Genomic DNA, 12,077 nt, shown 5'->3' with positions numbered 1-12,077 from the left:
TTCCTGCCATATATTGTGCTACTAAAATTGAAATGATTTTCTGTCAACTCAAAATAAATGTTGGTGGGTGTTTTGGTTTGTTTGTTTGGTTTTCCCTGATTCAATAGCAGATGAAAAAAATTATACCTAGTAAGTTTTATATCTCTTATATAGGTTTTGGATATCAATCCGAGCTAGAGGCAAGAGTGGCTGAAGCTGCCAGAAGACAGTACAACAAACTGAAAATGCAGACAAAAGCTGAAATCAGGCAAACTATTGATCGTTTACTAGTAGGAGACTTCATTGTAAGTTTTCGTTTGTTTATTTTCTTCGCAAATGTTTGTTTGGGCTTTCTTGATAAATATTTTAGGAACTGAAACCCAGAAGAGTGAGAGATTTGTGTGGGGGAGGGGGGAAAGACCCCCCCCCCAAAAAAAAAAAAAAAAGTGTGAAGCTTATATGTACTGTTGTTGTGATATCCATCTTGGCTTTAAGGTAGTGATGAAACATTTCCATAGATAAACCTGAATATGGGGTTAGGTGTCTGAAAGCGTATTTACTTTTATGTTTGTAGTAGTTGGTCAAATAAAATATATTGCCTTCACTTACGAAATGTAAGTTTCTGTGGAAGTTGAGAGAAGCTGTTTAGGCTTTCTTGAAAAGTCTCATGTCTGTAACACTATTTTTTTTTCTTTTTGCTGTGAAGAAATCACTGCTTTTTTAAAGTGCAAATCAGTTGTGGTTTATGGCAGAACAGTATTTTTCTGCTCATGTTACTGAGGTGATTTCATGCCAACTTGTTGGCTCCAGTGTGTAAGGGTGCTCTGTTACATCAAAACTAAATTGAGTGCAACTTATTTAAAGATTATTTTCTGACTTGGAGAATTGTTTCACCTTTATTTGTTCTTTACTCATCAATGCAATAGCTATCAAGTAATATTATATCTATCAGTGCCATTAATCCTTAGCTTCTGTAAGCAACTATGCTGATGCAATAGAAGTTTGCTGAGGTTTGTTTTCAGTGAAATGAAAAATATTTTTTGCTGTAAAAGTAATAGTTTAGTGCATGGTAAAACACTGTCAAGTGCACATTTTATTCAGRCAGAGCCTTGACAAGGATTGTTAAGATCCAGTGTTAGTCATGTAAAAGGTAGATGTCTTCTCAAAGCTACACAGATAGGCTCACTTTCCTCTCAGCAGAGAGAGCTGGGGCCTCTCCAAAGAGAGATTTATCTCAGCAATCTTAGGATGGGTTGTGTCATCTATAGGAAGCATCTCTTCATTGACTGTAGTAGGAGTCTGGACAACTAACTGGAAGAGCTAGAAAGCTCTTCAAGATAGATTAGCTCTTAAGGTGACAAAATGGCTAACTAGATTTATTTGGTATGTTTCTTTTTGTATGTGAGGGGAAGCTATTTCTTGGGGGCTACTCTCTTCTTTCTTTTCAATTTTCAGGAAAACAGCAAAAGTTGGACAGTACGCCTTGATATTTCTGCCCCTCAGGTGATCTTTCCTGATGATTTCAAATTTGTGGATCCAGTGTTAGTTGTTGTAGATCTGGGAAGAATATTACTTACCAATTCTCAAGGTATGTTCTAGAATTATTGCTGCTTTTTCTTTATTCTTTCTCCCAGAAATTTTTGTGCTGTTGTAGAAAGTGAAGATGTCTTACAAGTTTTTTCCTGCTCTTAATATTTTTGTGTACTAATAGAGTCGCAGGATTTTTAGGATTAATTTTTAAATGAAAGGATCCCCTGAGATGTATGATACATGTTCAAGGCTGTGAACAGATGTGAAGCTAGTGTGCTGAGCAATTAGTGTGTCATACTATATCTAAGACTTCGGCTTGGAGGGGTGCAAGATTTGGATGCAGAGTGTTTTTATGGGACTGTGCTTCTAGTTAAAGCATTCTTTGAGTACGYCCTCCAAGTCTATATCCATATGAATCTCTGTTCTTAGCGTGTGTGTCTCCAGCCAGCCTAATAAAAAAGAATGGAAAATAAGTGTACTTTCATTGTATCAGAAGTTATAAACACTGCTGTTTAAATGAGCTGTCCTGCTAGGAAAGCAATGCATGAAAATTAAAAAGAGAGCCCAGTGGAACTTCTAAATAAAATCAGACCTACTTAAAAATCTAGCTAAAAAGTGCTGTGTGTGAGGAGACATCAAAAACATTTGAAAGGAGGAATTTTGTTAAAGTACTGCTGCAGGATTAACCATTTTTGTAGAGCAGTGAAAGTCAAAGTGTCAAGACCTAATCTGCATATAGTGGGATCTGATCTTACTTTTGATGTTTTTGAATCATTAAATTTTTTCTAGCACCAGCTCATCTCTCAAAGGTTTTAATAGTTTTGTTTTTAATAAATTCTGTCTCTAGAGCAAACTAGTAAAAAAAAAAAAATTGTTTACAGAAGATAGATTTGGATTTTCCTATAGAAGTGAGGCACTGGCTGTTTTGAGTAGCTTGAGCCTTTTTTTTTTTGTTAAGTGAAAACGTAGAAGAAAAACATCTTTTTCGTTACACTTTGCAGAGTAGGAAGAATCTTCCCACATGTTAATTAAATGTGAATTTATTATTAGACAATAAAGTTAATTGGACACAGAGTACCAATCAGAAATACATTGCAGTTAACTAATTCTTTCTTTTTAGTTGATTTTTGAGTAGTTTAAAATTAGGTCCTAAATCCTGTCAAAAGGATTGCATAGGCAAAGTAACTTTTTTTCTTTTAAACAAATGTCGATTAAGAATAAATCTTGTAGTATCAGTAAGTGGGTGCAAAAAATGAGACAACAGTGTCTTTTAATAGATTCTTCACTACATTATCACAGAGTTCTGCAGCACGTGAAAGGGGGCAAAGACCATATTGGATAAACTCTTATGTTAAAAAATTAGAACTTTAGACAAGATGATGTAGTAATAGTGGGAAACATCCAAGGAGGAGAGAGAATACTTTTCTTTTTTAACTTTTTTTTTTCCACAGAAGAAGCTAAAAGGAATGCAGATACCATTTCATCWGAAGTCAATGAATTAAGTGATGAGGAATATAAAACACCTCTTGCAACTCCTCCCAATACTCCACCACCAGAATCCAGCATTAACAGTGGTACCAAATTGTCTGAGTTTACTGGAGCAGAAATAAGTGAAGAGCAGCTACAAGCACACTTAATGAGTAAAAAAATGTATGAGAGATACACACTTTCATTTATGGATCTTCAGATCATGGTTGGCAGAGTAAAAGACAACTGGAAACACGTTCAGGATAGTGATGTGGGTCCAACTCATGTGGTGGAAAAATTCAATGTTCACTTGCAATTGGAGCGCAGATTGATTTACACATCTGACCCAAAATACCCAGGAGCTGTTTTGTCTGGTAGTTTACCAGATTTGAAAATTCATATCAACGAAGATAAAATATCAGCTCTGAAGAACTGTTGTACACAGCTGAGTACATCTGAAACTAAGTCTTCAGATGTTCTACATCTAGGGAAAGATAAGATTTTTACAGAGGTAGATCAGCTTGGCAGCCTGCATGATTCTGTAGTGAATCTAACACAGAGTGTTGTAATGCTGGAGCAGCATACTAGGGAAGTTCTTGTTGAATCTCAGCTTCTTCTGGCTGAATTCAAAGTCAACTGTATGCAGTTGGGTGTTGAAAGTAATGGACGATATATCTCTGTACTCAAGGTTTTTGGCACCAATGCCCATTTTGTGAAAAGGCCATATGATGCAGAAGTGTCCCTTACTGTTCATGGCCTGTTATTAGTTGATACTATGCAAACATATGGCACAGATTTTGATCTTTTGATGGCTTCTCATAAGAATCTTAGCTTTGATGTACCCACGGGAAGTCTTCGAGACAGCAGGGCTCAGTCCCCTGTTTATGGACCTTATGACGCGCATCCCTTTGTATCTAGTCTGACGGAGAGATGCACTGCAGCCTCAAATGTTTTGTCTGGTAACAATGGAAAAGATCAAGAGTCCCTGATAAAATTAGAGTATCAGTTTGTGAGTGCAGAATGTCCATCAATGAATTTGGATAGCAGCTTGCAGGTGATCTCTGTGCAGGTGAACAATTTGGATATCATCCTTAATCCAGAGACTATTGTTGAGTTGATTGGGTTTCTCCAGAAATCTTTTCCTAAGGAGAAAGAAGATTCTAGTCCTCAGCCTTTAATGACTGACTTGGAAAGAGATTCTAGGGAACAGGAAACCTTTCAGTCTACTTATGTACAGAATACAGAGATAGCAGTGGATATTCACTGGTTAAATATACTCTTACTCAGGACAGTTGACATGACAAATGGAGAAAAATATGGCAGAAAAATTGCAACAGCGAGTATTGGTGGCACCAAAGTTAATGTCTCTATGTGTAGTAAGTTTGATGTGAATGGCTCTCTTGGATGTCTTCACCTTATGGATCTAACACAAGACAGTGTTAAGAACCAGTATGTTGTCAGTATAGGCAATACAGTAAGGTATGAAAATCTCATTAGTGATATAGGTTACTCTGAGTCTTTATTCTCTAGGCTTGATGATGGAAGTGGCCTTCCAGATGCTTTAAGTTTCAATTTTGTAGAAAAGTCAAAAGAAGAATGTTCTCTTAACCTCAAAATGGCCTCCTTGCACTACAACCACTCGGCTAAATTTTTGAAAGAACTAACTTTGTCGATGGATGAATTGGAAGAGAATTTCCGCAGCATGCTGAAAAGTGCAGCATCAAAAGTTACTACAGTCTTGGCAACTAAAACTGCTGAATACAGTGAAATGGTTTCCCTGTTTGATACAACACCGCGATCAAGAGAGATTGCCAACTTAGAAGATAATGAAGGTTATACATTTGGATCCCCACCTCTCAAAACTAATACTATTAAACTTATTTTAAATGTAAACATTGAATCGCCAATTGTCTCAATGCCTCGAAAGCCAGGTAGCCCTGAATTGCTTATAGGTCATCTAGGACAAATATCTATTCAGAATTTCATACCTGGAGAAGATGACTCTACAAGTGACAGACTGCAAGTTGAAATTAAAGATATTAAAATGTATTCTTTAAATAGCATTCAGTTTATGAGCAAGAAAGAGTCTGCAAGTGAGATATCTCATGGGATGCATTCTTCAGGTCCTGCCAGTAGTGACAGTCAGGAAGAATCTCATTTTACGCGCCATGATTTCTTTGAATCATTACATAAAGGCCATGGTATGTTTATCAGAAGACTTTTAATTGTTTTAATATGACTAGTAGATGGCACTAAAAATGTGTGTTTGACTGTGTGTCCAATTATATGTTCGCTCTCTCCCTCATAAAATACGCTGCTCAATTTTATTTAGAGTGAGCAAATTCTTTTATTTATATCTGTTTTAATTCTCATAATAAAAAAAATGATGAATGGTGCCTTTCACACAGAAATTTAATTAAATGTAACCAGCTATATGTATTTCAGCATTGCTAAGAAATTCTTGAGTAAGTTAAATAGCTAGCATGTTACCTCTGTCGTACAATAATCAGTTCACTAATTATACTGTGGTAATGTTGTTCTCATTCCATTTACTTTTAATTAGCTTTCCACATTTTGAATAACACCACCATCCAGTTTAAACTGGAAAAGATACCATTAGAAAGAGATTTGGATTTGACTTTCCCTTTGAGTAATGAAGACTTTGGAATATCAAGTGTTATGAAGATCGAGGGGAAATTTGTCAACCCTCTTCAGGTATTATAAACTAATAATTTCAGTGTCAATATAAATTGTTTCTCTGCACAGAAGATAAGTATTTTTCAGGCAAATATTGCCAGATTTAAGATGTAGGAAGTTTAGGGGGCAGAGCCTTTTACATGTGGTTAGAAGTCCCAGTCTAAGTCATAACAACAGTGATCAAAACTTAGTCCTATACTGAGGCGTTGTAGACATTTTTGTCTAATTTTGGTCTAATTTTTAGTTAACCTGCACACACATCACAGAAGGGAAAACAATTAAGTGCAGCTGTCCAAATAGGGGTGCTATTTGCAGTTCTAGCAGAAACTAAGAATTGAAATGCTTTTCTCTTAGGGAAAAAATACTTCTACAAATAAAAGTAGGGGCAGAGCTTTTAAATAGAGGAAACTGAAACATCTACAACTATGCAGACAAGCAATTAGAGTGGTTTTTCCATATAGTGCTGTGTGTGTATGGTAAGTTATTTTAAATTGGCTCCGTGTTGTGGATGCTTTTTATCTAGGAAAAAAGCTGTCCTGTACTGGGATGCCTTGTATGCTTGTGACTTGAACTGGCACTGTCTTTTCATTTAACTTGTGAGATTTTTAAATAAAATCAATATGCATATTTTTATTTAGAGGGCTAACATTATGATTTTTTTTTTCTGCATTGTAGGTGGTGTTAGCAAAACATGTATATGAGCAAGTTCTGCAAACTCTGGATAATTTAATTTACAATGAAGACTTAAATAAATTTTCAACCACTTCTGTATCTTCAACTTGTCATAGTTCTCCTTCAGCATCGCTTCATAATATAGGCACAGAATTCTCAAGTGAACGAAAGGAAAATGGCTTATTCAGTCATTCTGGTTTCTCTTCTGTTCCAAATAAGTCATTGCCTGTCAGGGAAACAAAATCTTTTACTCAGATTCAAGCCAACTTTCATATCTCAGAGCTGCAGGTTCAGTTAAGTGGTGATCTAACACTGGGTGCACAAGGCCTTGTCAGCCTTAAGTTTCAGGATTTTGATGTTGAGTTTGCTAAAGATCATCCTCAGACTTTATCTATTCAGATTGCCTTACGTTCTCTGCTAATGGAAGATCTTCTGGAAAAAAACCCAGACTCTATGTATAAGAATCTCATGGTGTCCCGTGGAGCACCGAAGCCATCCAGTTTAGTACACAAGGAATACCTTTCTCAATCTTGCCCCTCAGTATCCAATGTAGAATATCCAGATATGCCACGTTCTCTACCTTCCCATATGGAAGAAGCACCTAATGTCTTTCAGCTATACCAAAGACCAATTTGTGCCTCCCGTAAGAAGCAGGAAGATGATGCTGATTCCGAGTATCCTCTGACTCCACCTCCTTCTCCGACAACAGACAGATCTAAGCTGCCTTGTGGAAAAAGTAACTTTGATGATTCATTGGTTCATATCAATGTATTTCTAGTGGACAGGAAACATCCTGAGTTTTCTTCACACTATAAAAAGATTAACCGTAGTGTAGATGTTGATTTTAACTGTTTAGATGTTTTAATAACTTTGCAGACTTGGGTAGTGATACTGGATTTCTTTGGAATTGGATCCACTGCTGATAACCATGCTATGAAGCTGCAACCAGAGGACATTCAGCAGACAGTCAAATCGGAAATAAACACCTTGTCAGCTTCTGAAGTCCATGAACCTATAAACACTAAGCTGGATCTGAAGGTATATTTGAGATGCAAAATATTAATTGGATTGGCAGTTGTTAAGCTTCTGGTTTGTAGAAACTTAAGGTGGCTTTTAAATCAAGTTAATGTTTTATATTATAGTGGAAAAGGCAAGTAATTCAGAAATGGTATATTTAAAGTGTATCTATATGATAAAGTGTGGAAGTTATAGAAGAGAGAAAAATATGTGAAATTATTAATGAATAATGAACTTTAGTGTTTCRTGTTAAGTAATAACGAAAGGGTTAAGAGAATAGCCTTTAAGTTTTAGAAAGCAGTGATTTGAATGGTCAGTGTGTGGATTTTATATACTTTAGACTCGTGCTGCAGAGTAAGTAAAGACCCCTCTTCATATAGCCATCCTGTCCAAGCTTTGGGTTACATGCTGATGTTGTTTCCATTTTGGGTTCCATTTCAGGCAATTTTTTTTTTTTTACTGTTGTCCCCATATCTTACAGTGGCCAAGTCCTAATGACTCCTTGCTTATTTATTTTGTTTGTTTTTGTTTTTTTCCTTAAGAAAGGGCAGATGACTCACAAGAAGGTAGATTTAATCCCCTGAAGTCTTGGCTCCTTTGCTCTGTGATCCTCCTTTGATACCTATGTATCACTTAAATGGAGGCTGAAGTAGAATGTTCCRTGTTCATCCAAGTAGGGCTCATATGAGTAGAGTTTGAGACTCCCCTTGCTGAGTCTGCCATATGCATTAAGGAAAGAGCCCAAGTCTTCTGAACAATGAATATTATTGCCCTGGGAAATCACAGGGCACAGATTAAATGTCTGATTCCTGAAATAAAGAGGATCCTTCAAAATGGAAGACCAGGCTGAAACTGGAACTTTGTTGTCCTAGGTACTATGGAGTGTTATTAAAAAACAAATTTTTCTACACACACACGCTAAATCTGTGTGTGTGTGTGTGTGTGTATAGATACAAACACACACAAATATATATATTTGTGTGTGTATCTACTCAAACACAGGCACACGTACACAGGGTCTCACTCTCTCTCCTTGTCCCAGAAGTTCTTCAGTCTACATTACGAAGGACAAATCTTGAAAGAGCAGAGGACAAAGATAACAGTGCTAAATTTTTGTTGATGACCTGAGCATTCTGTATTACTTGAGAGACCCCCTCAGTGCTCAAACAGGGATGTGAAAAGGTTTCTTTCCTTCTCTGTCTCCCAGTCAAATCATTCTCTTTTGCCATTTATATGTTATAGTGGAATTGTCTTGGAAAAATCTAACCCATGAGATGTTACAGCTACAGAACCATACTGTATAATAACAAACTGTTCCTTTTTGTTTGATCAGGTCCATTCTCTATCTTTAGTACTGAATAAGACAACTAGTGAGCTTGCTAAAGCCAATGTGTCAAAGCTTGCAGCTCACTTGGAAATGATTGGTGAGTAGAAGGGAAGGCTAAGATTGTATGCGGCTTAAAATAAAAGAAAGTATGCATTGGAGTAGTGATTTGAAATGCTTTTGTTTTGGTGCTTTTTTTTTCTTTGTTGTTGTTCTTATTGCCGCTGTTTTATGAGGAAGATGCACCTTCTCTTCCACTGCTTCTCTGCTTGACCTACTCTTTCAGTGTTGATTTAAAAAATCATTTTAATTCTGCTTTAACCTCAAGATTTCAGAGGTGGGCTATGAAAAGAAGTTCCCCAAGGATGATGGTTATTTTCAGAACTTTTTTGATATAAATCCTTGGTAAATCATAAGTGATTATTTAATAAATTGTATGTCTTCAGTTAGTTTCCTTAAAGATTATAGAAAAACCTGATGCTTCTCAGATATGTGGGTATTTGACATTGATTGCTATTGATACGTTTTATCAGAGTGTGAAGAGTTAATTCCACTAATGCAAACTTGCTGAGGAGTTACTTTTGTGTTTTAGTAAGTTATTTGTGTTTAAGGATAGTAGTTGTCTTTCTTTTGCTTTGTAGATGGAGACTTAGCCCTGCAAGGAAGTATTGGTAGTCTGTCCTTAAGTGACCTTACAGCTCATGGAGAATTGTACAGAGAACGTTTCACTACAAGGGGTGAAGAAGCGCTGATTTTCCAAGTCTATAAGTATGAATTTAAAACTTCTCTTGTTACTTAGTATTAACAAGACTTCATGGCCCTCAACCTTTCCCCGATTACTCCCTTGCACCGGTAAAATAAGTTTCTGCTCTGCAGGCTTCTGCTTTTAGAAGCTTGTGACTTAAATGATACTTTGAACATTATCATTCATAAGTTCCTGAAATATTCTTAACCTCTTTTTTTTGTTTTGCAACATACATGGTCATCAGGTAAAAATAGCCTTTTTTTCCTCCATAAAGCTGTTCTTCAAATGATATAGTTGATAGTTTGTTCTGATATAAAATAATAAGTGTTTTTAAAAATTAAACTTTTCTACTGATAAAGCAGGTTTTGCATTGTTTCTATTTAAAATTTGGAGTTACAGGTTTGTTTTTGACATACCATGCTCTTAAAGTTCTTCTGCTTAATGTTAAAGCAATGAATGGTTCTTCTCTTACAATTTTTCAAGGTTTTCCTATCCTTTCCCCCACTAGAAGCAGTCAGATTAGAAATTGCCCACTTAATGTTACAAAATTAATTTCCAGCATTACAGCACAGTAATTCAGAATTGAAACTATTTTTATTATCATCAAGACTGAAATATTGTTATTATGCAGTAGAATACTTACCTTGTAAGTCGCTATTCTGATATATAAAATTGTTGTATCCATTGGACCTTAAGATTAGAGTTGCATTCTATGTTTAGATTTTTTTTTCTGTTGGCTTAATTAAAACTCAGTAGTGATTAAATACTTGTAATTTAGAAATAATCTCCCTTTTTTCAGATTTGTAATTGAAATTGTTTTAATTGTATCCTGTTAATCAGCTAAAATCTTTGTATTTTGAATGGAAAAAGTGAATAGCAGTATCTGTGAAATGTTGATAACATAGCAAAACTTCACTTTTGATCTTTATCATAGATACGGGCGGCCAGATCCATTGCTACAGAGGGAGTGTGATACTCGTGTCACTCTGAGGATGGCATCTGTTCAATATGTGCATACCCAGCGTTTCCAGGCAGAAGTGGTGTCTTTCATCCAACATTTTACTCAGCTTCAGGATGTCTTGGGGCGCCAAAGAGCAGCAATTGAAGGACAAACAGTATGTCTTCCTCCTGCTCTGTTCTTTTACCTTACTGTATCAAATGAGGGGTTTGAAATGAAAGGTGATTTTATAGTTCTGATGTTAGTGAAGGAAGATCGTATGTACCTTGTAGTTAAAGACCTTATTTAGGAATATTCTGCTGCTATTCAAAAGTAAAGAATATCAGATTTTCCACATTACTGAAATCTTTGTCTGCAGGATCCTGCTGTATGTGCTGCTGCAGGTGTCTTCCTGTTCTCATGATGCTTGAAGAACAGGACTCAATGTATTAGGTTGCCTATTTCTTTACTGTGCAGCAGCTAGTTTTAATAGTAAGTCTTCTAGCTGAATAAGGGGAACCAAGTAAGAAGTCCTTGTTACACACAAGTTTGTATTTTTGATTAAATGGGATGGCTGGAGGAATGAGAAAATGCACCCAGAAATCAGATACTGGACTTGGCTTGCTATACAGTAGATAATCAATTACGATTGTCATCTTAGCCTATATTTGTCTTAAAACCTAATGTGAGAGTGATTAGTATAGTTAATTGTGATAGTCTTGTTAAGAAAGTTGCTTCTTGTAGTTTGAAGAAAGCCCATATATAAAGCTTCATAGTGCACCAATTCAGAAATTTGAAACTGATTTTGAAACATCTGGTCTAAAGGAAATTCTTCTTGTACTGCTTTAAGTGGTTGTGACACTAATACTTCAGACTTGAAAGTATAAACTGCTAACAGTGCTGTTCTCTACAGTGCTCCTCTTTTCTGTGATGCATGATAAATTCTTACCATCTCTTGCCAAGATTTTCTTTTATGATTGGAAATTGTCTAATTCCAAAAATGTACGGCAAAAATGCTGGAAGAAGGTGGAGTGTATGGCATGTCCTACAGGGAATGCATAAGTTCTGCAAATAAGTACCAACAGCCTGCATGGAAAGCCATCAGGAATCTATGTTAGATGTGGTCTCATTTATCTGTTAGATTAACTTCTAAAGTGAATCTATAAAAGGTTGATCAGATTCTTTACTGTCTGAATTTTGAACAGTATTTCTGTTTGCTGCAAAGACTATTTCATTCTTTCTGTTAATTATAATTCTAACTGGAAAATTGGGCTGTTTTGAAGAGGAAGACTGAGAAGTGTCAGTCTTTCTCACTTGCTGATTAAATAATTGTTTAGTTTTTAAATTTCAGACTTATCTGTTTCACTAATAAAAGCCTGATGGAAAGTGCTGACAACAATAGTGATTTATAGTTGTAATTTACAACTTTTTCATCCCAGAAACCTATAATAAACTATTAGCTGCCAATCTGAAGGTTGCATAATTTCAGTGTAACTTCAGTGTACCACAGTACTGTCAATTATACTTCTTCTATTACAGCAGAGACAGTAAATTGTATGCTTCAGTCCTGATTTCCTGTACTTCACAGTGTTTGCCATTTGTTCCTCTGCCCTACAGCGAGAGTTGAGGTTTTTTGTATAAAACTTAATCAGCTTAATCAAGTTGTTCCTCAGTTTAATATTAATCAGTGTGAAATAATTACTTGCTTT

At 35.9% G+C, this 12,077-nt stretch overlaps 1 protein-coding gene across 8 annotated transcripts in view; it reads left to right on the top strand.

The window, feature by feature from the left end:
* The window catches only part of VPS13D (vacuolar protein sorting 13 homolog D), a 113,834-nt gene that overhangs the window by 14,044 nt on the left and 87,713 nt on the right, over positions 1-12,077 (top strand). For 7 of the 8 annotated variants that reach the window (XM_085309160.1, XM_085309157.1, XM_085309159.1 and 4 more), the window contains 8 exons: positions 154-284; positions 1,435-1,567; positions 2,961-5,177; positions 5,540-5,691; positions 6,349-7,383; positions 8,696-8,786; positions 9,328-9,454; positions 10,366-10,546. In XM_085309160.1, the coding sequence (XP_085165286.1) occupies positions 154-284; positions 1,435-1,567; positions 2,961-5,177; positions 5,540-5,691; positions 6,349-7,383; positions 8,696-8,786; positions 9,328-9,454; positions 10,366-10,546 (4,067 nt within the window). The remainder of the gene's footprint in view (positions 1-153; positions 285-1,434; positions 1,568-2,960; positions 5,178-5,539; positions 5,692-6,348; positions 7,384-8,695; positions 8,787-9,327; positions 9,455-10,365; positions 10,547-12,077) is intronic. The other variant, XM_085309158.1, reaches the window with a different exon arrangement.

This window comes from Rhea americana, unplaced genomic scaffold, assembly GCF_003343005.1.
Source record: "Rhea americana isolate MKP2758 unplaced genomic scaffold, rheAme1 scaffold_293, whole genome shotgun sequence".
In the NCBI taxonomy this organism is placed as follows: domain Eukaryota; kingdom Metazoa; phylum Chordata; class Aves; order Rheiformes; family Rheidae; genus Rhea; species Rhea americana.
Note: the sequence above shows the minus strand (reverse complement) of the source record. Positions and strands in the feature narration are given on the sequence as shown.